This window comes from Spermophilus citellus, assembly GCF_964194105.1.
Source record: "Spermophilus citellus genome assembly, chromosome: 13".
In the NCBI taxonomy this organism is placed as follows: Eukaryota; Metazoa; Chordata; class Mammalia; order Rodentia; family Sciuridae; genus Spermophilus; species Spermophilus citellus.
Genome location: NC_138193.1, coordinates 25167787 through 25194272, shown reverse-complemented (window position 1 = coordinate 25194272; position 26486 = coordinate 25167787). Strand labels below are relative to the sequence as shown.

General features: G+C 55.4%; 2 protein-coding genes across 7 annotated transcripts in view; one reads left to right on the top strand and one right to left on the bottom strand.

Moving 5' to 3' along the window:
- Window positions 1-784: 784 nt before the first annotated feature.
- CAPG (capping actin protein, gelsolin like) lies at window positions 785-10951 on the top strand. Of its 4 annotated transcripts, none has more exons than XM_081264794.1 (10): window positions 785-1044; window positions 5451-5486; window positions 5593-5765; window positions 5854-6008; window positions 6115-6282; window positions 7473-7622; window positions 7896-7988; window positions 8361-8493; window positions 10381-10469; window positions 10800-10951. In XM_081264794.1, exons 1-10 carry the CDS (start codon window positions 896-898, stop codon window positions 10863-10865), a joined length of 1212 nt encoding a protein of 403 aa, XP_081120920.1. In that variant the 5' UTR covers window positions 785-895; the 3' UTR covers window positions 10866-10951. The 4 variants fall into 4 exon arrangements, with proteins under 4 accessions (XP_081120920.1, XP_081120922.1, XP_081120919.1 ...); XM_081264796.1 differs by having other exon boundaries at window positions 933-1049; XM_081264793.1 differs by lacking the exon at window positions 785-1044 and adding an exon at window positions 1569-1671.
- A 1508-nt stretch (window positions 10952-12459) lies between these two features.
- ELMOD3 (ELMO domain containing 3) overlaps window positions 12460-26486 on the bottom strand; it is a 21699-nt gene continuing 7672 nt past the window's right edge. The window contains exons 5-12 of one of the 3 annotated variants that reach the window (XM_081264797.1): window positions 24721-24789; window positions 23584-23675; window positions 21806-21929; window positions 21489-21611; window positions 17221-17351; window positions 14115-14191; window positions 13742-13869; window positions 12460-13335 (exon numbers count right to left, since the gene is read on the bottom strand). In XM_081264797.1, coding sequence (XP_081120923.1) covers window positions 13136-13335; window positions 13742-13869; window positions 14115-14191; window positions 17221-17351; window positions 21489-21611; window positions 21806-21929; window positions 23584-23675; window positions 24721-24789 — 944 coding nt within the window. In that variant the 3' untranslated portion in view covers window positions 12460-13135. The remainder of the gene's footprint in view (window positions 13336-13741; window positions 13870-14114; window positions 14192-17220; window positions 17352-21488; window positions 21612-21805; window positions 21930-23583; window positions 23676-24720; window positions 24790-26486) is intronic. The other 2 variants (XM_081264798.1, XM_081264799.1) reach the window with 2 other exon arrangements.

Below are 26486 nucleotides of genomic sequence, written 5' to 3'. Positions count from 1 at the left end.
AAGCATCCATCCAGCACTCTGGGGCAGTTGGACACCTTGGTTTGGTGAGAGATCAGCTAATGGAGAGGTTCATTCTGGGATTTGCTCCATGTGCCCACCACTGCTCCCAGATGGAGCCTTGACCCCACATAGCCCTGCTGACCAGTGCTTTTCAGGGACAGGTGCAGCCCCAAGCCAGCAGGTGGAGTCACTGGTGCTCACTTCATCCTGGAGCCTCACCTGAGCCCCACTTTTCTTTCCACACCAATTCAGAGGGAATGGGGGGCCCCTGTTCCCTGTGTGGCCTCAAGCTGGACCAGACCAGCTGTGCATCTCTGACTGACTCGGCACTTGGTCAGCCTGAGTCGCATTGGTTTCTGTTGCTTCCCAAGAGCCGCCAGTGCCTGGTGAGCGAGCAGCCGGCCAGCGGTCATCTTGAGCACTCTGGGGCTCAGACCTCCCTCAGAACTGAACTTGAAACCAATCTAGCTGGGTGCAGTGGCGGCACAAGTCAATAATCCCAGCAACCTGGGAGGCTGAGGCAGGAGGATTGCAAGTTCAAAGCCAGCCTCAGCAGTTTAGCGAGCTGCAAAAAATCAAAAGGATCTGGCTCAGTGGTTAAGTGCCTCTGGGTTCCATCCCCAGTACCAAAACAAGCAATGACAACAACAAAAACCCAAAGAAATCAAGAGCATTCAGGGCAAGGGGAAAACAAATTGGGACAGTCAGTGACCCCACCCAGGAAATGACACTAACGGGGCCAGGCAGGGCTGTGCAGGCTGCCACTGGACTGGTGAATGGGGAACATGGCTTTTCTTGCTGGCCCCAGGCTCAGACATGCTGGCCAGGGCCTCCTGGCCCAAGGCCACCTCTAGTCTTCTTATGGACGCCCTGAGGAGGTGCCTAACAGCACCAGATGCTGGCTCTCCCCTGTCCAGGCCTGCCCGTCCTCCCAGGGCGGGGCAGGTGGGTGGGGCAGCGTAGAGGAGAGAGGGAAGTGAGAGCTGGGGCGGGGCTGGCTGGGAGAAGTAGAGCGCAAAGCAGAGCAGCAGGAGCAGGAACAAGGCGAGGTGACGGGGAGTGGCCCTGGGAGTGGGGCTGGCTGGGACCCTCTGAGTGAACAGGGAAGGGTGACTTGCAGGGTCTGGAAACAGCCAGGAATGGTGGCCCTGGCCTGTAGCCCTGGCAGGCTTATGTCAGACTCTGGTTCCTACCTGACTGCCTCTCCAAGCTGACCTGGGGGATGGGAGCGTCCTGGTGGGCTGTGCCCTGGAGGCAGAGGGAGGAGCCCAGGCTTACCCTGAGTGTGAGAGGTGGTGGAAGACCCCCTAGGGATGCCTGAGACCCCCAGTGCGAATTCTGTCCCCCTGGGCAGCACCTAGTGCCCTGGAGCAGGACTGTGGGGGGTCTGACCACTGGAGGGGTTCCAGCCAGGTGGGCAGGCCGGGCCTTCTGCTGGAGGCACTTTGGCCAACTCCCTGCGGAGGGCCTTCCTGGGGTGGGAGGAGGAGGTGGAGCCTGGGGAGGAGCCCTCCAGGCTGGGGGTCTGGTGTGGTTCTGGAGCAGACCTCCTCTCTGCCCTTATCCAGAAGGACAAGTGCATCGCACACCGAGGGGCAGCCTGGCTGTGAGGCGAAGAGGCCAGTCAGGGGTCTATGGAATCAGGGCCTGTGGAGGGCAGATATCCCACAGGTACCCAGAGGAATGGGGACACTGAAGGCTGTCAAGCATTTCCTCAAAGGTGTGCATTAGCTGGGCTCGGTGGCACACGCCTGCAACCCCAGTGGCTCAGGAGGCTGAGGCAGGAGGATAGCAAGTTCAAGGGCTGGTCAATTAGTGAGACTCTGTCTCAAAATAAAAAGGGCTGGGGGTTCAGCTTAGTGGTAGAGTGCCGGCTTAGCATGGGAGTGGCCCTGGGTTCAACCCTCAGTACCTGGGGGGAGATATAGAAGAGGCTGTTTTCCCTAGAGGTGAGTTCCCCATCTCCAACGGCATCCAAGAGGGGCTGGTGGAGGACGCTGCAGGGGGAGCTCTGTGCTGTGCATGTCTGGGTGTGTGTCAGGAGGCAGATGTGGGGCTGGACTGAGCTAGATGAGCATTAGGGCTCCTTTTCACGCTGGGTCTGTGATTCAGTGATGTCCCGCCCAGGGGAGGTTTGAGGTTTCCTTGGGCATGGTGGCCCTCTACCTCACTACGCCCTGCAGCTGGACCCAGAAGCCTGGGCTGTTTCTTGGGTTTGTGCTCCCCTTCCTGCCTGTGCTGAGCCCCAGCACAGGCCTTGAAGGAGTGGAACAGAGTGGACAGCCACAGGCTGGTTGGGGGACACACAGAGGGAGGCATGAGAGTGCCCCTTGCTCAGGCGGAGACGTGGAGTAGTCAGGTCTTACTGCAGGGCCACCTGCAGTGGGGTCTGGAGCTTTCCTCCCAGGTGGGAGGCCTGGGGGAACTCCTGGGGAGGCAGAGGAGGAGGATCTGGAAGATCCCTTGGACCCTTAATGTGGGCCCTGGGATGCCGGGCTCCGATGGGTGTGAGGCTGGAGGCACACATGGAGGAGGCTGAGGAGCTGTGGGTGCCAGTGGCTGGCAGGAGGGGAAAAGAGGGAAGGACCAGAGGTTGGGTTGGTCCCTCCTGGGAGAGCCTGGGGCGAGGTGGGGGACAGGGATATGACGGGGCAGTCTAGGCTCTACCCAGGGAGCCTGCTTGTAGCTGGCCAAGTCTGGGGCCAGGTATTGGGAGTTTACAAAACCCCTCAGGTGATCCTGGTATGTCAAGGGTGACTCTGCTCCAGACAGAGCCCACAGCAGCATGGGGTGACTTCAGCATGCGGTCAGCATGTGGATGCGCAACCTCACTGCAGAGCAAAAGAGCGAGGCCTCAGGCCTGCAGCCCGTAGGGGACCGCTTACTCATGGAGACCAGTTAAAGCCAGACAAGGAGCACCTTATTGGCCTGTCCAGGGTACAGGACCACAGGGACAGAGTCATGCAGCAGGTGGGAGAGATCGGGCTCATTCCGAATGCAGCGTGGGTGGAAGCTAAGGAGCAGGGCGAGGGCCAGGGATGGCAGATGATTCCAGGGGAACAGCAGGGCAAGGTTCTGTCTAACAGACCCTCAGAGACTTGTTGAAGACCAGCCAGGCTGACCCTGATCCAAGGCCCCTGGGGGGAGGCAGAGGATGTAGCCCTGATGACGCTGAAGGTGGCTGGATGTGGAGGATGGCTTCTGGTGAAGCTTGCTGGTCGGGTCCTTTGCTAACCCTGGGGTTCACAGGGAGACACAGGGGAGGTTCCCCAAAGCGTTGTCAAGCACGTACTTTATTTAAAAAAATTTTGTTTTAGTATTTTTCCTTTTTTGCAGTGCCAGGCATTAAACCCAAGGCCTCACACATGCCCGGCAATGCTTTACCACTGAGTGCAGCGCCAGCCCCGCACCTACCTTCTATAGGACCCCAAGGCCACTTGCCCTGCTGTGGGGGCTCATGGCCTGGACAGGCAGGCTGCTTGCACAGAACCCAGACTAGGGAAGCCCACAGCTTCTGACTGCACTCCTTCCTTGAGCTCTCCCTGCTGGTGACTCAGCCAGGGCCTGTGGGCACAGCATGTGACCCTTGGTGGGACCCAGAAGCAACTCCCCTCCCTTCCTCTCCTCCTGGGATGCCAAAGAACGCCTCTGCTATTCTGTAGCTGCTGGTGGAAAAGGAAAGGCGTGGTTTTCAGGCACTGCACACCCATCACCCTGCTCTCACCAGCCCTGGTGCCTGCTCAGAACGCCCCTGCTCGCCTGGCCTCCATTCAGTGGCTCCAAGATCCTCCCAGTGATGCCCCTTGGCTTCTCAGCCGGTTCCCCTCGCCCTGACTCTGCCTAGAGGGAGGCCCCTTGCAAAGCTGAGCTGGGTGGGCACACGGTGTGTGTTGTGTGGAGTGCCGCAATGTGGGAAGAAACCAGCTGTCGCCACCCATTTTCTGACCTTAAAGATGATGATGTGTTTTTAAAATGCCTGCTTTTTGTATTCTCCCCACAATCCATGCCATGGGTCGTCCCTCCTGACCCATGCAATAGAGATGGGTGCTTCATGCCAGCACTGAAGGGAGCTGGGCACACAGTGATGCCAGGGAATACAGGCCGGGGAGCTGCTGAGGGCAGGGAGTAGTTAGGCAGCCTTTAAGGACATTTAGTGAGGCTTCACTTTGCTGTGTTTGGTAGGTGCCTTTCAGCCCCAGCTCGGGCCGTCTGTTTCTCCTTGAGTTCTCACTCTGTACCTTCCAGGACCACGCTTGTTCATTGTTCACCTGAGACAGTGAATGTACTGGCATAAAACTTCTGAAATCCTTCAGTTGTCATTTGAATATCTACAGAACCTATAGTGACTTCGAGGCAGGTTAGAAGAAATAAGAAGTAGGAGAGACAAGGAAGGACAATGCTGATCTGAGGTCCCATGCACCTGTCCATCCCTCTCACTTCTCAAGCTCAGTCTTCCCAGATCTGTCTCTCCCACTTTTATTGGAAACCTGGGCATCTTAGAGTTATTGCAAACCCACCCCCTCTTGTGAAAATTACCTGTGCACTTTGATTAGTTTATAAAATAAATAGATTAAGCAAGGGGAGATATAGTTTTTTTTTAATGCAGTACTAGTGATTGAACCCTTGGATGCTCTGTCTACCAGGGCTACATCCCCAGGGTCTTGAGACAGGGTCTTGCTAAATTGCTGAGGCTGGTCTTGAACTTGTGAGCCTCCTGCTTCAGCCTCCACAGTTGCTGGGATTACAGGCATGTGCCACTGCACCCGGCTGCTTTTATTTTTATTATTTAATTCCTTCTGATTGTTTTGGGTTTCATTTGCTTGTCCTTTCATTTTGGGCTTTTTTTTTTTTTTTTTTTTTGGATACCAAAGGATTGAACTCAGGGGCACTTGACCACTGAGCCACATCCCAGCCCTATTTTGTATTTTATTTAGAGACAGGGGCTCACTGAGTTGCTGAGAGCCTCGATGTTGCTGAGGCTGGCTTTGAACTTGCAATCCTCCTGCCTCAGCCTCCCGGGCTGCTGGGATCATAGGCATGCACTGCTGCGCCCAGCTGTCCTTTTCTGTCCTTTTCTCTTTATGGTGGAAGCTGAAGCCACTGGCTTTTGGCTTTTCTAATGGCAGTTTCTGCTTAGAGAGCTGCCTCCCAGTCTTGGTTATCGGGGTCTGAGTGGAAGGCAGGTGTGGCTGAGAGGTCAGACAGTGGGGACACCTGGCCAGGTGCAGAGATCTGGTCTCCACAAGCCATGCCCAGCTGAGTGACCATGTGTGACCTTGGACTTTGACTCTCCACCTGCTTTTCTTTGCCTGTGTAATGGAACCAGGGGCAATCCCCTCTTGGGCTCCTGTAAGTGAAGTAGTTGAATATACCTGGCCACCTGGCAGGGCCTTCCAGACCCATATGTGAGGGCCCTTGAGTCCCTGTGACAAGGATACTCTGTCTTGCAGGTCCGGAGACAGCATGTTTACGCCCATCCCCAAGAGGTAGGCAGCCACCCACCCTCCCCTCCCAGCACCCCCAGGGCTGCCCACTCCCTGAGCCCTCATCCACTCCTCCAGTCCTGGGCACCAGCCTTCTCCCTCCCCGCAGTGGCTCTCCATTCCCGGCCTCCGTGCGGGATCCTGGCCTGCACGTGTGGCGGGTGGAAAAGCTGAAGCCGGTGCCCGTGGCGCGCGAGACCCAGGGCATCTTTTTCTCGGGGGACTCCTACCTGGTGCTGTACAATGGCCCGGAAGAGCTTTCTCATCTCCACCTGTGGATAGGTACGGGGCAGGGTGGTGGGGTCTGGCTCAGGGTGGGGGCTGGCATGGGCCTCGGGGACCTTGCCCTTCCACCTCCCTCCTGCCCCAGGCCAGCAGTCTTCCCGGGACGAGCAGGGGGCCTGCGCTGTGCTGGCCGTCCACCTCAACACCCTGCTGGGGGAGCGGCCCGTGCAGCACCGGGAGGTGCAGGGCAACGAGTCTGACCTCTTCATGAGCTACTTCCCGCGGGGCCTCAAGTACCAGGTCAGGGCAACTTCAGCCCGTGTCCCCCCTTCCTGCCTGTCTCCTGTGGGTGGGGTGCAGAGCCCTGGTCGCTCAGGCGCATGAAGGGGTCCCTTCTGGGCTGCAGGAAGGCGGTGTGGAGTCAGCATTCCACAAGACCTCCCCTGGGACAGCCCCAGCAGCCATCAGGAAGCTCTACCAGGTGAAGGGGAAGAAGAACATCCGGGCCACAGAGCGGGCGCTGAGCTGGGACAGCTTCAACACCGGGGACTGCTTCATCCTGGACCTGGGCCAGGTGGGTGGCCGAGGCTGGGCAAGGAATGAGGCCATACCCCACTCCCAGTGGACCCTTCACCAGGGAGTACCATCCCGAGCCCAGCCCTTGGGGTTGTCTCCAGGGCCACAGCCACCAGAGCCCCGTGGCTCTGACCTGTGTAAGATGGCCTCTATGTGGACTCAGGCACTTCACTATGTACTTGGTCCCCTCCAGGTGACCACAACACCTCCCGGGTGAGTGCCGGAGAGGTAGGGAGTAACGGCAGGGAGCACAGATGCAATGTGTCTGAGTATTTCTGATCCTCGGTTGAATCTGGTTGCACCCACATTAGAGGGCCACTGTGGGCAGAGCCGGCCTCCGGCGGTGTTCCCAGGCTCTGAGTCCATTCCCTCCCTCTCAGGAGCTGTGGTGGCCTGGGCTACCTGCCTGCCGGCCACTCATGCATTGAGTCCAGGATGCTCCTCTGGGCCAGCATGGGGGCCTGGGGAGGCAGCCAAGATGGCCTGTCCCCATCCTAGCCCATGCAGCAGTGAGTGGGGCAGAGGCCAGGGGCTGGGGCTCTCAGGCAGGGAGGGACCACCAGCCCCCATCCCAGGGAGGAGCCAAAGATGGACCTTCAGGGGAGGGAGCAGGCGAGCAGGGCTGGGGAGGGAAGGGGCATGGTCCTGGAGTGCAGGTGGCTAAGGAAGGCCTTGAGGACACTGCTTTGGGGCTGGAGGATGGCTGAAGATTAGGCGGGAGGGTCAACCTCACTGTTCTCAGGAGGGCGGCGGTGGTGAGAGGAGGCAGGGGCACAGGGACAGGCCTTGTATCCAGTGGCAGTTCAGGAGAGGAGACGGGGGAGGTGAAACAGCTCTGGGGTGGCATCCCCACTTCCCCGCAGCCTCCCGCCCCCCCCCCCCCCCCCCGCCATTCAGCACACATCTGTATTGTGCCTAACTATGTGCCAGCTCAGCTTTGGCGAGGGCACAGGGCAGGGAGCAAATCTGTCAGGCTCACTTCCTAGAGTGAGAGGCTGGCTCTAATGAGGTAAAGAGGTGACATGGGCAAGAATAACACAGTCTTCCTCTAAGGCCTCTGGGGTCTGTCCCTGCCTTCTGTCACACATCCAGGGACAGTCCTCCAGGGAGAACAGGGGAGGCAGGACCCTCTTGGGCTGGGGCAGGACTCGGCGGCTGGCTGTGACCGGGCTGCCCCCTTCCCTGCAGAGCATCTTTGCCTGGTGTGGTGGGAGGTCCAACATCCTGGAGCGCAACAAGGCCCGGGACCTGGCCCTGGCCATCCGGGACAGTGAGCGGCAGGGCAAGGCCCAAGTGGAGATCGTCACCGATGGGGAGGAACCTGCTGAGATGATCCAGGTTGGAGGACACTGGCGTGGGCAGCTGGGCGCCCTGCTTGGAAGTGGTCAAGAGAGTCAGTGATGAGCTGGGATGCGAGGGTGGCTGGGCCAGGGTACAGGCGTCTCTGTGAGGAGGAGCAGGCAGCCTGGCTGGTGGGTGGGTTGTGCTCACTCTCCCTAGTGCCTTGGTGCAGGACATGGTGAGCCAGACCAGAGGGGTGGCCCTGAGCGTGACGGCTTTAAAGTTTGGGGGCAGGAATTCCAGTATACCTGGCCTGCTCTGGCTCTGCAGGTTCTGGGCCCCAAGCCTGCTCTGAAGGAAGGGAACCCTGAAGAAGACCTCACAGCCGACCAGACGAACGCCCAGGCCGCGGCTCTCTACAAGGTGGGCACTCCAGGCCTTGTGCAGCAGGCGCAGGGCCGGGGCTGAAGGGAGAGGAGCAGCTCAGAGGGCAGGAGGATGGGAAGTGGGGGGTGGCAATCCCCAAGGACATAACTGTCATTTCACTTCGGGGCCCTTCCTGGTGAAGTTCAGAAGCTAGTTCCAAGCGTCCTCTGTTGAACTCCTCTGGTGGGTCAGTGGATTTGGAGCCTCACCAGGCAGTGCCCAGCAGTATTGAGGTGGAGGGCAGGGGTGGGGGCTGCCTCGGCCAGGGCAAGGCTCTGGGGAGCAGGAGAGAGGGCCCTGGCCCTCTCTGGGCTGAGACGAGGGCTGGTGCTCGGGGAAGTCAGACTTGGCCTTCCCTTCCCCCCTCAGGTCTCTGATGCCACTGGACAGATGGACCTGACCAAGGTGGCCGACTCCAGCCCCTTTGCCCCTGAGCTGCTGGTGCCCGACGACTGCTTCGTGCTGGACAACGGGCTCTGTGGCAAGATCTACATCTGGAAGGGTACGCGGCGCTTCTCCACAGCTGCCTGGGCCCTGTAGCTGCCCTGGCCCAGGCAGGCACCCATGGCCACTGCTCTGAAGCTGCAGCCCCCTGCAGTCGCTGAGGGCCTGCTCAGACGTGTTGCTGGGTCCTGCCCCAGAGATTCAAGCTCGCTAGGCCTGGGGGCAGCTACCACTCCTGGCAACCACTCTTTTAGCCCCTTACTTGGCCTTCAGGGCTTGGAGACCCCAATCCTGGACTCTGCCTCAAGGTGTGACAGGTAAATTCTAGATAAATTACACATCACCTTATGCAGTGGGTGGTGAACTCGCAGAACTTGTTTCCCAAGAGATGGTATCGAGAGATGGTATTGGCTGGAGGGAAACTGCTGTGCTGAGCCGTCCTGTCCTGCTGGCTCTTGCCCTCAGGCCCTGGGCCCTGGCTTTGCTTCCTGGAGCCTGTTTCACCTTCCTGACCAGTGGACAAGCTTCTCTAAAGCAGGAACTGTGTTTATCTGATGGTCTCGATGAGATAGCTACAGGGTTAACAAGATGTGGAACTTGCCAGCCCCCAGCCTGGTCAGGAAGAGAGGTGAGGCGTCCAGAGATGGTGGCTCCCAGCGGCTCATACTGCGGCCTCCCAAATCCAGCAGAGACCTGGGATAGGGGCCTGGAGGTGCTGGCAGCATGGTTGATCTCTAGGGTTTGGGGAGGGGATGAGAGAGGCTCCTGCTGGGGCTGCTTTTGCCCTCCCTGGAGGGGACGTGCCCCGCGGCACTGATGCCAAGCATAGGAACCTCAAGCAAAGAATTATTACAGAAAGAGAATCCAGAGGAGAAACGGGGAGTTTGAGAGCCAGGAAGATGGGTGCCTGTGTGTCAGGTGCGGCTGGTGTGTTCACAGGGAGTCGAAGCATGTCAGTTCAGATATGCTGTAGTTCACGGGGTCCCCACAGCCTGGCTGCAGAGCCAGCCACCGTTCCCAGCACTATTTCTTTGGGAAAAATGCCTTGAACTGGAACACAGGTTGGGTTTAAAGACTGTCGGCAGAAATGGGTGGATTCTGCATGGTTTACTTTGATTAGCACTCCAGTAGCACAACCATTATACCAGTGGAGACTCGCTGGCATTATAGAAGTCTGCTCTCCATAATAAATTGTCCCTTTTGTTCTCAGTTTGTCAAGAAGGCTTGAGTTGGGCACAGTGGCCACGCCTATATTAAAGCAATTTGGAAGGATGAGACAGGAGAATCGCAAGTTCAAGGCCAGCCTGGGCAACTTGGTGAAACCTTGTCTCAAAATACAAAATAAGGGCTGGGGATATGGTTCTGTTGGTTTAGTGCTTCCCTCGCCTGCACAAGGTCCTGGATCAATCCCCAGCACCACCACAAATAAATAACGGCTTGGGATATGGTTCAGTGGTAAAGTGCCCCCGGGTTCAGTCCTCAGTACGAAGAAAAGGCTTGCTAGCCATACAATTGACAGGCACAACAGGTAAGGGTCCTGCCCCTACAGTTTGATGGAGAGAGAAAACCCATTCTTCCTGATGTATCCCCCAGGGCCCTGGTCAGAGCAGAAGGTAGTTTGTGCTGCTGGAGATGGAATCCACGTGGTCAAGTGCTTCAGAGTGGGTTTTGATGGTCAGACCTGGCAGAAGTAGTTTTCATTTACCTTTGAGATGCCAGTTTAGAAAAAGTATTACGAGGCCGATTTCATACTTCCAAAGAGCTATTTGGCATTCTCATTAACAAAAATTTGACAGCTAGTCTGTGGACCCCTGTTAAATGTCTATTTGGCATTCTCATTAACAAAAATTTGATAGCTAGTCTGTGGACCCCTGTTAAATTTCCTCAAGAAAAATGGGATGGAAACTCTAAAGGATTTCTGTTCTTCACTCTTCCTGTGCTGCAGGGCGAAAGGCTAACGAGAAGGAGCGGCAGGCGGCCCTGCAAGTGGCGGAAGGTTTCATCTCCCGCATGCAGTATGCTGCAAACACTCAGGTGAGGAGGCACCTTGGGCCCCAGGCCCCACTCCTGGGCCTCCTTGTCCAGTGTGGTTGGCCTGTGCTCCCTGGGACCACTGTCTCTGGCTGTGACTGCCCCTGGTAGCCTATCGTTCTGATAGGGCTCATGGATAACAGGTGGCCTCTGCCAAACTGCACTGGTCCTTGAAGCAGGGCTTTCTCAGCCCGGTCCCTGTAACCCGTCTCCTCTCTCCGCGTATCTGGAGGAGCTGCCTGGCCTGGCCTGCATGTGCTTGGGCCTTCTGTCCCACCCGTTAGTGATAGAGGTGGCAGCTTCCAAGCCAGCCTTCTCCCCACTGTCCTGCAGGTGGAGATTCTGCCCCAGGGCCGCGAAAGTCCCATCTTCAAGCAATTCTTCAAGAACTGGAAGTGAGGGTGGGCGTCCCCCTGCCCCTGCCTGCCTTTGCCTGCTCAGTGTTGAGAAGCCCCGCTGACTTCAATAAAGGAAACCGTGCCTTCCCCACTCTCCCACTGCCTGCCTGGGTGGGTTTTCATTGTCCCACCAGACGCTTCACAGTCCCTAGGGCCATGGAGGCAAGGGGGACTGGAGGTGGCCTGGGTCCTGCTGGCTGATGGCCCAGGGTGGGGCTGAGAGATAAGCACCATTCTGGTCTGGGCGTCTGCCTCTCTTGCTCCTGGGCAAGGTGCCCCTCTTGTCTTCACCTGCTTCCTTCTCCTGTGTGTGGTGTGGGGGAGAGACAGCAAAGGGAGGAGCGCCAAGGGGCAGAGGGGTGCTACAGCAGGTGTGGCCTGGACAAGCCTGAGCCCTGAGGCCAGGCAGGGCTGCGTCCTGAGGCAGTGGTGGCTCCCAGCTCCAAAGCTGATCAATTCTTCTTGCTGATTTTGTGCCACATAACACTGAAAAACCAGCTGCCTTTTGCAGATCCCCACATCCTCCCATCCTTGATCTGACAGGATGCAAGAGCTGGTGCCAGGCACAGCTTTGAAACGCGAGAGGCTAGCACGCACACAGTGGCTCTGGCAATGGTTTTAGATTTACGGAGTACTGCAAGTCCCCATGGAGGGCAAGGCCATTCCCCAAGGAAAACGCACAGGTTAAGATTTCTGCATCTTCTGTCAGAGGGTTCATTCTCCTCTGGCAGCCCTGTACCTTAACAGCTCCTGGATTACACCACTGGCCACTGCCGAAGGTTTGAGGAAAGCAGCCATGAGCACTCTGGTCTGAGGAGCCTCAAGCAGGCCTTGAGGGGGAGAAAAGACCACTGCTGCTCCTGAGGGGGCAGCTGCTCCCCTTCAGCCAGAGCCCTGGCATGCAGCCTAGCCCCCACGGGTGGGGCCCATGTTTCTAGTGGGCCTTCAGGTGATGGGAGGGAGAGAGGACACCTGAATGAGGTGAGGCTCCAGCAACGCGACCCAGGTGCAGCTCTCCTCCCTTAAAAGCCCACTGTGCCTGCATCCCCCTCTGCTGGTCTGAGGGCGCTGCTGCAGGAATTCACAGAACAAAGCCTTGTTTAAGTCCAGCAAAGGTGACATGAGGCAGACGGCAGGGCTTGTCACCAGCTGCACTTGGGGGAGTACCCTTCTGCACCTAGAAGGCCATCTGTCATCCTCACCTCTGGAATGGGTCCCACCTGCAGTTGTTATGCCTGGAAGAAGGATGGAGACATGGAGGGGGCTCTCACCTGCCCCCACCCCCAGCTCGGGTGCCTGGCCTGGAGCTGTGAGGGGAGCAAAAGAGCCAGGCTTGTCCAGAAGCAAATGCAGGACACCATGCCAGTCTACCCTGATAAGACCCAGGGCCACCGTGTCCACTCGCCAGAGCTCGCACCTGCAGCCAGTGAAGATGGGCCTGGCAGGAGCTCAGTGCCGAGTCTGGCCAGGGCATAGACAGCTGCTCCTTCTTGGGCCACGTGCTTCCACCTGCAGGGCTCTAACTGGGACCTGGGACAAGGCACAGGAAGGCCCTGCAAGACGGGTCCTGGAAGGATATGGTGGGGACCAGACCCTCCAACTGGAGCAACTGCTTTATTCTAGAAGTGCTGGTGTGTGAGCAACTTCCTCCTTCCTCACTCAGGACAGAAAACAATCATGAGGAAGCGTACAGTCTCTCAGGACAAGCCCCTAGCTGGTGGGCAGCTGGGATGGGGCAGCCGGGGCCACCAGCCCAATGCCCATCTCTAGACCACAAACTGAGGGGAGGGGAGGCCTGGGGAGGAGTGGCACCAGCTGCCAGTGCTGCCTCCTGCTGGCTGTTATCGCTGCTCCTCCCCCTGGGATTTGACCCAGAGGTAGGACCCAATGCTGCCAGGGAGCCAGAGCTCCAGCTGTCTCCACCTGGCAAGCTCCTATGCTGTGGAGGGGTGTGGCACGCCCAGACGGGCTGCTGCGCCTTGCACCACTCACTGCCACGAATGCTGGGACGCAGCCCTGGGGGCGGGAGCACGGGTGGGACGGCAGGACTCTGCTTGCTCCGGAGGCAGGTCTGCAGGGAGCAGTCAGGTCTAGTCGCCCGGAGCATCTCGCACTGGTGAGGGTACCCAGGTCCAGGAGCTTCTCACCTCATTTGCCGAGGCAGGAAAGCGCCTGGCCTGGCCAGGGGGCTCTAGACGTGGTTTGCCATGTGTCCTTGGAAGCCTGGTGGCCCACGCTGGGAGTCTTTCTATCAGCTGGTCTCTGGGAGGCTCAGATCAGCCCTGCACCCTCAGAGGAGTGGGGCTGCAGGTCACACACACCTGTGAAGGTGAGATCTGAGGCGCGAGAGGCTTGTGGCCCAGGGTACTTCTGTGCCAACAAGGAGGCCTGTCCCTTTGATGCCCGGGCCAGGTAGCTCTCCAGGGTCTTGAGCAGCCGCCGTGGGCTCTTCTTGGCCAACGCTTCCAAATCTGGAGGAGAGGATTGGGGAAAAGAAAGCTCAAGGAGCTCTGGGTACCCAACAGCCAGGGCGTTGAGCCTAGCAGCTCCAGTGAGCACTCCTAACCCCTGGGCCAGGGAGGCCAACGTGAAAGACCACCTAGGACGGAGAGTACCAAGAGAGCCCAGGCCCATGTGCTGCCTTATCCAGCTGGTCTTAGCTCTCAAGAGTCAGTCCCCTGCTGGACCCTTGGTTCCCATGTTTGATTCAGAAAATGTGACCCCCAGAGGCATATGGCCAGGAAGGAAGGGAGTGGTGGCATAGAACTCAGAGCAGCAGGGCAGGAGAGGGAGCTGCAGCCCGGAGCAGAAACCACCAGGGTCTCTGGACCTGAGACATGGTTCAGGGGCTGCAGCTCCCCAGGACAAAGAGCACACCTTTGAGAACAAAGCCCGAGTCTGAGATGGTCTTCTGCTGGGTCCTCCAGATGTGGGCGAGGCGGAGGAAAGTGGCAGCATAGAAGCTGTTCACCACGGCAATGACCTTTTGCTGCCGGTTACACTCCCTACGAGACCAGGGAGGTGGCCAGTTAAGCCACAGACGAAGGCAGACACCCGGGCACCCTCCCTCCCTCCCTCCAGGGAGCCCTAGAGGAGCCAGCCAAACCCAGAGTTCCCACTGCTCTCCAGGCAGCTCTGCTCCTGGGCCAAGTCAGGGAGCAGAGGTGGCTGGAGACTGGTGCACAGGGACTCTGCCCAGGCTCTCCAGGACTAGCAGGGGTCACACTAACCAGCTGCAGCTGGGCCTCACCTGGAGAGACACTCCTCCCTCAAGGCCTGGATGGCGATGCGGGTGACGTTCACAGACATCAAACAGAAAGGAAACTGCTGGAATGGAGGGGCAGCGGGTCAGTGGCTGCCCAGCCTCACCCTGTTTTACCCTGAGCCCAGCTTGGCCAGAGCCAGTCAGAGGCAGAGGTGGCTGCTCATGCTGTCGTCCCATCTTACAGGTGAGAACACTGAGGTCAGTGGCTCTGAGCGGCTCTCCTAAGGCAGGGAACCAGGGTTCCACTGAGGTTATGTGCTCCGCAGCTGGGGTGTGCTCAGTGGCAGAGCATTTGGCTGGCCAGCACGAGGCCCAGGCTGCGACCCCAGCATAGCACACACAGAAAGAACACTGAACAAAGGCTGTAGTTCAGCTAATACTTTCTTAGTTTTGATAATGGTTCTAGGACTACACAAGGTTATTTCTAGCAGATGGTAAGAGAAAGATATATGGGAACTCTGGGTAACTTTTTCAATTTCTAAGTCTAAAATTATTTCAAAATAAAAATTAAAGTGCATTATTTAGACTTGGCCTCTTTAAGACAATGTGACCCGATGGCTAAGGGTGTGTGGGGTCCCAACAGCTCCCTTCATTCCAACACAGCTTTGCTGCCCTACCTCGTTATTTATTTACTTATTGTACTGAGGATAGAACCGGGCGGCACTTTACCACTAAGCTATATTCCCAGCCCTTTTTGAGATTTTGAGACAGGGTCTTGCTAAAATTCTGAGACTGGCCTTGAACTTGAGGTCTTCCTGCCTTAGCCTCCTGAACTGTGGGAAATCACAGGTGTGCATCAGCGTACCTGGCCACCTATATATCCTGAATGTATTGAGGCCAAGCTCATCTTCTTCACACCTCTGCTTGCGGTGACTATACACTTCTCCCCAGACCCTCAGGTCACAACTGGTTTCCTGGACCCCAGCCCCACGAGCCTCTGCTAAGCCTTGGTTGGTCCACACCTCTCACCCTTCCTCAACTCCCCAAATCCTGCCACCGCGTCCCTGGCAGAACAGTAGTGCTCCATGTTCCCTACTCCAGCATGCCGCTGCTGCATGTTAACAGCACGTATTCCCACACTCACTGACTCGTGGACCTGGCTGTGTGCCCACAGTGCTGCTGTTGAGGATGTGGAGGGGAGGCACCTCTGCTCTGCAGACCCCTGTACATGCTCCTCCCACAGCCCCCAGCTTTGATTGCCACCTCATCAGATGATATTGCCCACTTGAAAATTGCAAGTACTTGGAATTATGTGAAATAAAAACTACTGAAAAGTATCCTTCCCACTACCATGCCTTGTTTGCTCCCTTTTGTGACAAAATTCCTTGAAAAAGTTGTCTAATTTACCATCTCCAATTTATTCCTCCAATTCCCTCTTACACCCAATCTAAATCAAGGTCTTTTGTGTCTAACCCTCATTGAAAATGCTCACATCAAGGTCCCCGGGGACAAACCCAGACACTGCAGATGCTCCTCTCCGCAGTCGGCATCATCCGCCCAGGTGGCTCAGGCCTGCTCCACTTGGCTTCCAGAGTGGCACCCACCCCTGGGCTTCCGTCCTGCTTTCAGCCCGCGCTGCCCACTTCATGCTGCAGTGGCTTAGGCTGCCTCACCCCTGACAACCACCTTCATTGGAGGTTCCCAGGATCCCTCGCACACGGTGTCCTGGCCCCCTCAAGAGTTTCTGATTCCTGAGGTCTGGGGAGGGCACAGAAGGTCCATTTCTAACAAGTCCCAGGAAGGCTGATGGAGGGCATCTCTGGAGCCACAGGTACAGCCCACAACCCTCTCCCTAATTCCACACTCATATATCCAACTGCTTACTAACACTGCCACTTCCAAGTCTGAGGGACCTTTAAAAATACGTGTGGAAAATAGAACCCCAGCCCTGTTCTCCTTTTCAGCTGCATGTACTGAAAAACCCCACTGTCTGCTTTCTTAGCCCTAACCCTGCTCGACCCTCAACACAGCTGCTCTACACTCTTACGCCCACACTGACTTCTGTATAATCAGTATCTCCTCTAGAGACCCCCAGCCCCAGCCCCCGATCACCGCCAGCCTGGACCTGAAGAAAGCCCTCCCTGAACACTACCCTTCACCTTAATTTAACAGTAAGAACAGCTGCTCAAACCCTGCAGCCGCTCCTCATCTGACTCAAGGGAAAACCTGGAGCCCCTCCTGTGGCTGGCAGGCCTGTGGAATCTGACTGCCACCTCTGGGCCAAGTCTTGCGGCGTTCCTGTGTCCCTCCCACTCCCACTGGTTTCCTTGCCATTTTCCCTCTGCCTGGAGTGTCCTTCCCCAACCTTCTTCAAGGCTTGGTGACATCTTGGCTCACCTCTTGTGGGATCCTGTCACCAGCTCCTCCTCCTCTCTGACCCACCCCACTGTGCCTTCTTAGCACTTGCTGCCTCTCATGCTCTAATGGACCTGGGCACTAAGCCTACATCATGCCAGCTCTGCAGGGGATCCTGTCTTGCTCCTGAGGCATCCCAAGCTCCACGAGAAGTGACTAACATGGGATGTGAACGACCTCCATGCAGCGGTGAGTGAGCCCCAGCTCCCAGGAACCTGGGCTAGACAAGGGAAGGAAGCAGGTCAAATTTGTCCCCTAAAATGGAGGGATTACCTCCTTTCACTGCTTAGGAAACCATCAGCCCTAAGCCCAGAAGGCAGGACTGGACAGAGAGCAGGACCCTGATGGCGAGTACAGGGTTAGCTGAGGGCTGACTCCTTGCCTTTAGGGTCAGGAGAAGCCACCAACCCTGAGCAAGGGTCTCAAGGCGCAGAGGGTGAACAGCCTTCCCGTGTGTGTCTGGTGCTCTGTGTGCAGTCCCATTTAATTTTCTCAAGGAGCCAGATCCAGTTGCTGGGATCCCCATCATCGGATGAAGAGACCAAGGCTCCACACTGCTGAGAACCTGCTCGAGACCACATCTAATGAGTGGTGGAGTTCAGACTCCAACACATCGTATGACAGGGTCTGACTCACTGTCCGAGAGCCTTAGCATTAGTCTCAACCAGCGAAGTCCTCCCGCCTGCTCAGTTCCTTGCTCCGGAGCCCTCTCCTCTGGCTTCCCACCAAAGCCCACCTGAATGTGGTGACGAGACAGGCGGAAAATCTCCTGGGCCATCAGCAAGGTCTTTGCATCCATCACCAGGTACAGCAGATGCAGGAGGGCAAGGAAGCCCGCCCCTCGAAGGTCTGTGGCTGGATTCGCTCCTACAACAGCCATGAGAAAATTCGACATGACGGTGAGTGGGCTCAACCAAGCCCTGACCCCTTGACCTCTAGGGACTTGCTTGGGGAGCTGCCCTACACCAGCCCCTTTCCGCTGGCTCTCCAGGACCACCCAGGCCTGTCCCCCGGCGTCCTGGGGGCCACCTCCGACAGCAGTTTTCTCTTGCCTGCATGGCCCTCTGGAGGCACTTAAGAGCCTTTACAAGACACATCTGAACTTCTGGTCCCAGGGAGATGAGTAACACATCCTCCCTGTGATTCCACCAAGAGCAGCTGCAACAGCCAGGCGCCTCCGCCGGGCCAGCGCTCTGAATCCTGGAACGACACTGTGGTGAAGTTTTTGGGTTTCTTTTTGCCTAATACATTTCATCCAAAAGCTGGAGAAGGGTGGCAACCCAGAAATGCCAAGGGGAGCATGCGACGCCTTGAACGTATGCCCCAAATTTCATGTGCTAGAAACTTAACTCCCAATTCATATATTAGTGGCTTTGGGTGGTAGGGCCTTTGAGAGGTAACCAGGCTGCGATGAGGCCACCAGGGTGGGGCCTCCACGAAGGGACTGGCAGCTTCACATGAAGAGGAGCGACTCAGGGGATGTGCTTCTCTGTTAGGCCGTGTGCTGTCCTCTGCCATGTCATGTCACAGCAGGACGGCCCCAGCCAGAGGCCCAGCAGATGGGATGCCACGCTCTTGACCTTCCCAGCCAATATACTCACGAGCCAGATCCACTTCCATTTTTAAAGAAGGTATTTCATTATAGCAACAGAAAACAGATTAAGGTAGCACAAATAGAGAAAGACCCAAGAAAGCCTGCTGTTCTGGCCAAAGGGCCAGGAGAGAAGCAGCCTAGCAAGAAAGAACATTTTATTTTTATTTATTTATATTTTTGGTACTAGAGCCTGAACCCAGGAGTGCTCAACCCCTGAGCCACATCCCCAGCACTTTTTATTTTTTATTTTGAGATAACATCACATTAAGCTTTTAGGGCCTTGCTAAATTGCTGAGGCTGCTCTTGAATTTATAATCCTCCTGCCTCAGCCTCCCAAGCTGCTGGGATTACAGGCATGCGCCTCCATGCCTAGCCAAGACATAACACTTTAGATAATAACCATCCTATCCAGCCAAACAGGACAGAGAAACATGTCCCCACTCCCACTCCTCAGCAAAGGCCCCACAGGGGCCTGAACTTCTGCTCTGACCTGTCTGTAACGAGGCACTTTTATTCTTCCCAGTGGTAAAGAGCAACCCTGTCCTCTCTGCACGTCAGTGGAGGTCATGTGAAAGTAGCTGTGAAGTACTCCTGCCCCTCCCAGCCAGTTTTGTCCAGAGGCCCAAAGGGACACTTGGGCTTTACCCAGTGAGGTGACAGCCCTCCTTTCCCCACTGGCATGGCATCCGAGGAGGCCTGCTAGAATGGGAGATATAAATGAGATCCGGAGTGTCTTCACACAATACTCAAAATGTCCAAGATGTAACAGAAAACCACATACGAAGCTGAGAACAGGATGATCTCATTTCTCATCCTCAGTGTACATGAGAAATGACCCTCAATAGACACAATGTTAAGGTGACACAGAGCTGGGGTGACCTGGCAAGGCTTTCAGAGCAGCCATTGTAGACAGAAGAACGCCTCACACCTCCATCTCCAGTGCCTCCGAATACACTGCATGGGAAAGAGATTAAGATGCTCATCAGCAGAGCAGGTGACTCTCCTGGGCTCTCGGGGAGGGCCCAGTGTGGTAAGAAAGGTCCCCAAGAGCAGAAGGGGAGGCACAAGCACAGGGCCAGAGAGAGGGTTGGCTCACAGGAGCTGTCTCTGGCTCTGAGAAGAAGGAATGCAGGAGGCCTCTGGAAAACAGGAAAGACAAGAAGTGGATTTTCCCTTAGAGCCTCCAAAAAGGAGGGCTGCCCATGAAGCCTTGATCTGCGTGGGACCTCTGGACTGCAGAATCAGAGGACAGTGAACATGCTGTGTTATTCTAAGCTACTAAACTGGAGATTTGTCATAGCAACGGCAGAAAACTACCACAGCAGCTCTGCCTCTCAAGAGCCATTATGAATGAATATACTTTGCCTTTTCTCTTTTCAGTGCTGGGGATGGAAGCCAGGGCGTTGTGCACATTAAGCTCGTACCACACCACTGAGCTACACCTCTAGTTCCACTGAAGAAATACTAATAAGAAAAAAACAATGGAAACTTTAGAAATGAAAAAATACATCAAATAAATCTAAACATTGGAGATAAAGAATGAGAGATCAGTGACTCTGAAGGTGGAACAAATAAAATTACCCCATCTGAGCAAGAGTACAGGGGAAAGAGTAGAAATGAATGAAGCCTGGGAGATCTACTAGGTTATAACAAAGATCTAAAGAATGAGCAGAAAGTGCTGGGGATGTGGCTCACTGGTACAATAGCTGCCTAGCAGTGCGAGGCCCTGGGTTCAATGCCCACAACCACAAAACCCAACAGCAGCAAAGGTCTAACTTTGTGGCCTGAGCACAAGAGAAGACAAAGTCTGAAGAAGTATTCAAAGTAATCATGGGTGGAAATTTACCAAATTTCACAAAGGACATAAAACCGAGAGATTCAAGCAGTTGAGCTAACCCCAAGCATGTTCTGGTCAAAATCCTGACATCTAAAGACAAAAGCTAGGCATGATGGGCGCCTATCTGTAATCCCAGGCCAAGACAGGAGGACTGCAATTTCAAGGCCAGCCTCAGCAATTCAGCAAGGCCCTAAGCAACTTAGCAAGACCCTGTCTCAAAATAAAAAATGGAATGGGGACGTGACTCCTGGGTTTAATCCCCGTTATTTAAAAAAAAAAAAAAAAAAAGGACAAAAGATCTAGGAAGCACGGACAGAACCACACTTCTTAGTCATAGGGGAGGAAGTTAAGCGCCCGTGGACTGTGGACTTCTCACCAGACACCACGAGGCCAGAGGGAAGCAGTGCGCCTTCAAGAGCTGAAGGAGAAACAGGCTAACGTTGGTACCCACAGACCTCCGAGGAGGGGAGATGGAGGCATTCTCAGGTGAAGGGAATCTCTAAACTTTCTTCCCAGTAGACTAGGAGAGGGAGTCCTGGAATACGAGGAGGGAAGAACAAGGCGAGGAGCAAGCAGGTGCATGGGTGGGATGCCAAGGCCCCTGTGGCTTATTTTTGTGTTGGGAAAGGAACCCAGGGCCACCATACGCTGGGCGAGCGCTCCACCACCAAGCTGCGCCCCAGCCCTCCCTCCAGAGTTTTTGACATCATGTTTGATGGTGGAAGCAATCAACTGTCTGGTGTGGTTCTCAATACGCAGGAAGGACAACTAAGCTAAACAGGCTTAAACACACTGCCACTACCACCAGATTATAACCAAGTGTGCATACGTAAAGCCTTTTCTAATTAAGGTCATTTGCTATTCCATACAAATATAACCTGATATGATTTTGAAAAAAAAGTATTGTTATGGGTCAAACTATATGTGCCTTGACCAAACAAACTCCATTTTACCCTGAGACTCCATTTCACATAAGAAATGCTTCTCCCATGTGAAACCCTGCTACGTAACCCACCTCCTGCTAAGCACATGCTGTTATTCTTATACAACATATTAAGTTCTCTTTTTAATTCCCATTTTTCTTGAGCAGTGTACTACTATACCCTGAAGTGCACTTCCTACTTTGCTATGTTTTGACTTACTGGTAGCTCATGGTTTTGGGCTATAAAAGAGATATCCTACTTTCAGCAAGGGGTCAAGATATGCAGAGGCAACTTAGTTGCTGCCCCTTGGCCCACCAGTGAATAAAGCTTCACATCCTGCTTCAAGACTGACCCAGTGATTCCCAAACATGCCTCAAAAGTATCACCCCAAACAAGTGAGATCATCTTCCTTTAATTTTAAAAATATATAATAAGATTTTCACTAGAAAAAGAGTACAGAACCCAAATCAATCCTATTCCAGGTCCTGTCGCTTCTGAGGGTTGCCTGGGGTCTTTCCCCTCCTGTCCTCGGCCTCTGCCTTTGCTGTGCCCTTGAGGTGTCTCCCCCATCCTGCCTCACACTGCTGGCGCAGCCTCTTCCCTGGCCCTGGGACCAGGGGCAAGCAAGGGGAAAGTGCATGTCTCCTTACCCTGGAAGCCCAGGTCCTCCCAGTGGTCTCCCCGGAGGGCGCAGTCCAGCTTGGAGCCAGTCAGCTTCTTGTAGATGGTCTGGAGCACACGGCCATGCACTGGGTCTTGGCTGTCCAGGCCACCTGCCCCCCAAAGCACCAATGCTTTGCCGACTATCCCATGGGAGGACTGGGTGCTCAAGACACCCTCCTCTCAGCTCCAGCTCCCACCTGCCCTCAGGTGCATGCAAGAGCCCTGGCCTGGCCTTGGATGAGTGGCACAGTGCTCTAGCCCAGCACCCAGACAGTGTGTGCCCTGTGGCAGTCCCAACACTCACACTGGGCAATGGTCAGGACCAAGTCCCTTTCTTCCCTAAGGCCCTGGTGGAGCTTTGGAGGTCCGAAGAGGCAGTGCCGGAGGGCGGCGAGCCCAGTCCTTCGAACAGTTGGCTGTATTCTCTTCTGGGGAGAAAGATTACAGGTAATGGGCCGAGGGCCAGCTTAGCCTGCCTTATAGAACTGACCATCATCTGGGGTCAGTTGGCTTCCCAGCTAGCATCTGCCTCTGGGAGTGAAAGAAGGCAGAAACTGCCAAGAACCCTCCAGCCTCCCAGCGGCTCTTCCAGCTTCTCTGCAGGTAGAAAGAGGTGCCCTGAAGTTGGCATTCCCTGCCAGTTCTGTGCACTTGGTCCTTCGGAATTTTCTAGCACTAGCTCTTCCAGTGACTCCTGGGATGCCCAGCTCTGAGGAATCCCCACGTAGTTAGACAAAAAGGTGGCCAGGGTTCCCAGCAGGGCTGCCCCTACCCTTTACATGTCCATCTCCCTCTCTCACAAGGTGAATTACAACTCGATTTCCAGGATGCGGGCCAGTGGGGAGGGGCTTAATGGGGAGTGGTGTGGCTCTGAGGTGTGGCTGCAGCCCTGGCCATGACCAACGCCTCCTAAGCTCAGTTGTGCTGGCTCCTTGTGGTCAGGACCACTGCTGCTAGCCTTAGAACATTCTTTTTTCTTTTGTTTGAGGGGCTGGGTATGGAGCTCAGGGCCTCACACACGCAAGGCAAAGACAAATGCTCTACCACTGAGCCCACCTCCAGCCCCGGCCTGGGGATACTCCAATCGGTAGCTTCTGACTCTCTGGACTCTAGTGACCACCACAACTCCTGAGCCAGGTTCCATGCTGACGATCTGCACCTGCCTTCTTCTCAACTGACTGCTAAACACTCAGGATGTCCCAGAAAGCCCAGCCTGGATTCCCCCTGCCTTCCCACATATTTCTTAAGTTTAGCCGGCGGCCAGCACAGGCTTCATAGATGAAAGTTCAGAATATGAGAAATCACTAGGGAGTTTTGAATTAAAGAGACAGACTCTAATTATCTTTAAACCAGCTCCAGGACAGCTTTTCCTAGCTTCAGCCTCCAGCCACCTATTGTGGTATCGAGGTTTACTGAAGAGGCTAGCGAGAGAGCGAGAACTCGCCAGGGAGTGGACTTTTATTGGGGAACAAAAAATTCTGGGGAAAATCCCATCCAATGAAGATTAAGGTGGGGGCAGTGTCCCAAGGTCAGGGATGATGACTGGGTGGCCAGGCACGCCTCCACACAGACAAGCCCTGGGACCTGAGAAGGATGGGGAAAGCTCTGAACACAAGATGTGCCTAAGCGCCTCTCACCCAGCCAGGGAGGTAACTCAAATCACGTTCAAGGATGGCCTTCCACACTTAAGATTCCCAAGTGGCTCCTGGATCCTTCAGGGAGCTTGCCTCCATTGGCTATGACTCACTCAGCTCCTTGGACAGCTGTGTTGCCTCCCCAAGGCGCTTCCTGGTCCTTGGTTCCCACCTCCCATCACTAAGAGGGAAAAGCAGAGGACAGCTGCACAGGCCCCTGAAGGACAGGGCCACAGGAACTCCACAAGCACAGTCCCACAAAGCTGCCAGTGCCCTGATGAGTCATGGCCCTGGTCACTTGGGATCCTGTGCTCCAGTGTTCCCTAGGTGAGATGAGGCCCTCACATGGAAGCTTCCAACTTGCTGGCCTAGGGCCCTATCCTGGAGGGAGGGGAACTCGGCTCCTGGGAAGCAGGAGCCTTCTTGAGAGCCCAACCCTCCCTGTTACCTTGAAGGAAGAGAGGTCCAGAGTCTGGAGGTGCTGCAGGGCCTCCCCAAAGGAGATGAGCTGTCCAGGCTGGTATGAGCAGCCCCAGCTCTCTGTGGCAAAAGGGAGGATACTTGAGGACTTGTAACAGTCGTCATTCTGTCCGCAAACCTTTACCTAGAGCCTCCTGGTTGTTACTTCGGAGCCAAGCACTGGCTTCCAGTTGAACATCAGACACCCACAGCCACAGCCTTCCTTTCTTTATTTTATTTTATTTTTTAGTTTTAGAACTAAAATAAATAAAATATCTTTATTTTTATGTGGTGCTGAGGATCAAACCCAGTGCCTCGCGCATGCCAGGTGAGCGCTCTACCACTTGAGCCACATCCCCAGTCCCTGCCTTCCTCTTTCAAGGAGCTGGCTTTACCTGCTGGACTGGACTGTTCAGAGTTGCTAGCTGCCCTCTGCACTGAGTAGAGAGAGAGGTGACCTGCAAGGGTCCCCAAATTCTACCCATCTTTGAAGGAGCAAGTCACTGCCTGGAGTGGGTACCCTCAAGGGAGTGTGCTTCAGGTTTGCTCAGGGGCATTTCTGATTTCTACTTTGTCCTTCCCACACCGAGCAGGCCCTTCTCCTATCCTGTTACAGCCTGCAGGGAATTAGCTTACCATTCTCCCTAGAGGCGATGGCTAATGCTATTCCCTGTCGTGTCTCTCCAGGAGCTTGATGGAGCTCAGGCTAGGTCCAGGTTCTAGCTCGATCCTCCCACACCTGTATCTGGACCTCTCAGAAAGAGACTTGGGGCCATCTGTTCCCAGACCTCAGAGCACTCTCATAGATGGCTTTACCCCGTCCCCACAGCCCTCTTGAATAGTGAACGACCTGACCATCCTGTGTGGGGTCCCTGCTGCCTGCCTCTATCCTCCACACCCTGCAGAGGCTTCCCCTACCCAGGGTCCTCCTTGCCTCCCTCAGGGCTAGGTGGATGGCAGGCAGTGCTGACAGCCCTGGTGTTCATCTCCATTCCCCTAGAGGTACAACATCACCATCCTTGGGTTTGGAAAGAGATTTTATTCTATGTCATACTGCTAAAACGAGAACACTCAGGAATTGTCTCCTAATCCCAGAGCCCCAGAACTACCAGGTGCCCTCGCTTACCTGCCTCGGGGTGGATGGTGTCCACGGTCTCCCATTCCTCCTGGGCCTGGAGCACCTCTGCACTCACGACTGCAAGACAAAGGGAGCACTCCTAAGACAGGGCCAGCTTGTCTGCCATGGGCTGCCGGCTCCCAAGGCCTGCCAGATTGGGCTTTTGGAAGGCAGCACTGGTGTCCTCCAGCTGCCTTTCCAGGCCACCACCCCCACAGAGAGTCCTCCCTCTGTGGGACACACGAGAGTCCCTCATAGTCCAGAGCCTTGCCCCCTTGCTGCCTGGGGACCAGCTGGGACCTCAACTCGCTCTGCCTTTTCCACCCTTGGGTCCTCCCAGACTGCTAGCCAGGAAGCTCAGATCCCTGCTGGTTAGCTCCTCTCACTGTAGGTGGGCTCCTGCACCTCCCTCCCTGATAGCTCCTCTGACCTCAGGTCTAGAATAGGAGACCTGATGCTCGCCATGGTGTCCTAGCTGTCTCCCACTGGGCAGTGAGACACAGGGCAGGGTTCGCCAGACCCCAGCACATTGCCACACGCATGGCAGGGGCTCTGCAAATGCCCAATGAACTTCCATGACAGTGGAAAGCAGGAGCAAAAGGGCAGCAGCCACTGCACAGTCTTCTCTCCAAACCACAGCTGCCACTCTAGCCCAAACTGCTGGGGCACCTTCTGTCACAAGTGTTTCTAGTTTCTAGGTGTGACATCAACCAACAACATGAAGGATGGAGACTTCACTAACAACAGCAAGGACCACAGGTAGGCTAGGATGGCTCCTCCTACCTCATGGTGTCGGTGAGGCCCTCATGGGGTGAGGAACTATCTGGAGAGTACTAGGTTTGGACGTGGCTTAAGCATGTTCTTGAGTAGAACCCTTCCAGTGTTGAGATTCAATTCTACTGTGAGTGGTTAAGAGTGGGGACAGAGTCTGACTCTCCTACTCAGAAGTGGGATCCTCAGGAGGTGACTGGGATTAAATAAGGACATCATGGTGGAGCCCAAGATTGAATACTGGGGGCTTTATAAGAGAGGCCAGAGGAGACACACAGGTGTGATCCCGATCTCCTCCCTTGAGATGTCCCACACCTCCTTGGGCCTGCCAGCAAGGCGATCACCAGAGGCATCCTCAACCTTGCAACAAAGCTGTGAGCCAAAATAAACCTCTCTTCTTTATACTCACCCAGCCTCAGCTATTTCATGACAGTAATGAAACATAGATAAAGAAATAAGTATACTTGCAGGTTAAATGCCACCAAATGCTAATGGAGAGTGAGAAGAGACAGTGGCAGAGAAGCAACAGAGTGGCTGAAAGCACACCTGACAGCCAGACAAGGTGTAAAGGTGAGACCCCCGTAGCCCACTGGCTGTGCTTCTTGGATGAGTTACTTAGTCAATTATATCTCTTCTGCAGCCACTGGAGAGTGCTGCAGCCCAAAGGTTAGGGGTCAGTAAACACTAGCTATTACTACTGACACAGACACGTGCTCAGGCACAGCCGACTGCGGGAAGTGACAGCAGGTGAGATGGGCCCGCCTGTGGGGACCTCAAGGAAACCCTGTCTTTGCTACCTCCAGTCTGAGGCAGCAGACACTGAGACTGAGGGCTTCCAAGGTAGACAACTTCACACAAATACTTGACCTTGGATGGTCAAGAAAATAAAACTTGCCTTCATAGCTATCAAGAATACAAACAACAGGGGGCTAGGGATGTGGCTCAAGCGGTAGCGCGCTCGCCTGGTATGCGTGCAGCCCGGGTTCGATCCTCAGCACCACATA

Bases quoted from the DNA above. Each gene is read 5' to 3' on its own strand.
- CAPG (XM_081264794.1), top strand. From the start codon at position 896: ATGCTGGCTCTCCCCTGTCCAGGCCTGCCCGTCCTCCCAGGGCGGGGC. The intron at 1,045-5,450 runs GCGAGGTGACGG...TCTGTCTTGCAG, and splicing joins GCAGCAGGAGCAGGAACAAG to GTCCGGAGACAGCATGTTTA. The intron at 6,009-6,114 runs GTCAGGGCAACT...TCTGGGCTGCAG, and splicing joins CGCGGGGCCTCAAGTACCAG to GAAGGCGGTGTGGAGTCAGC.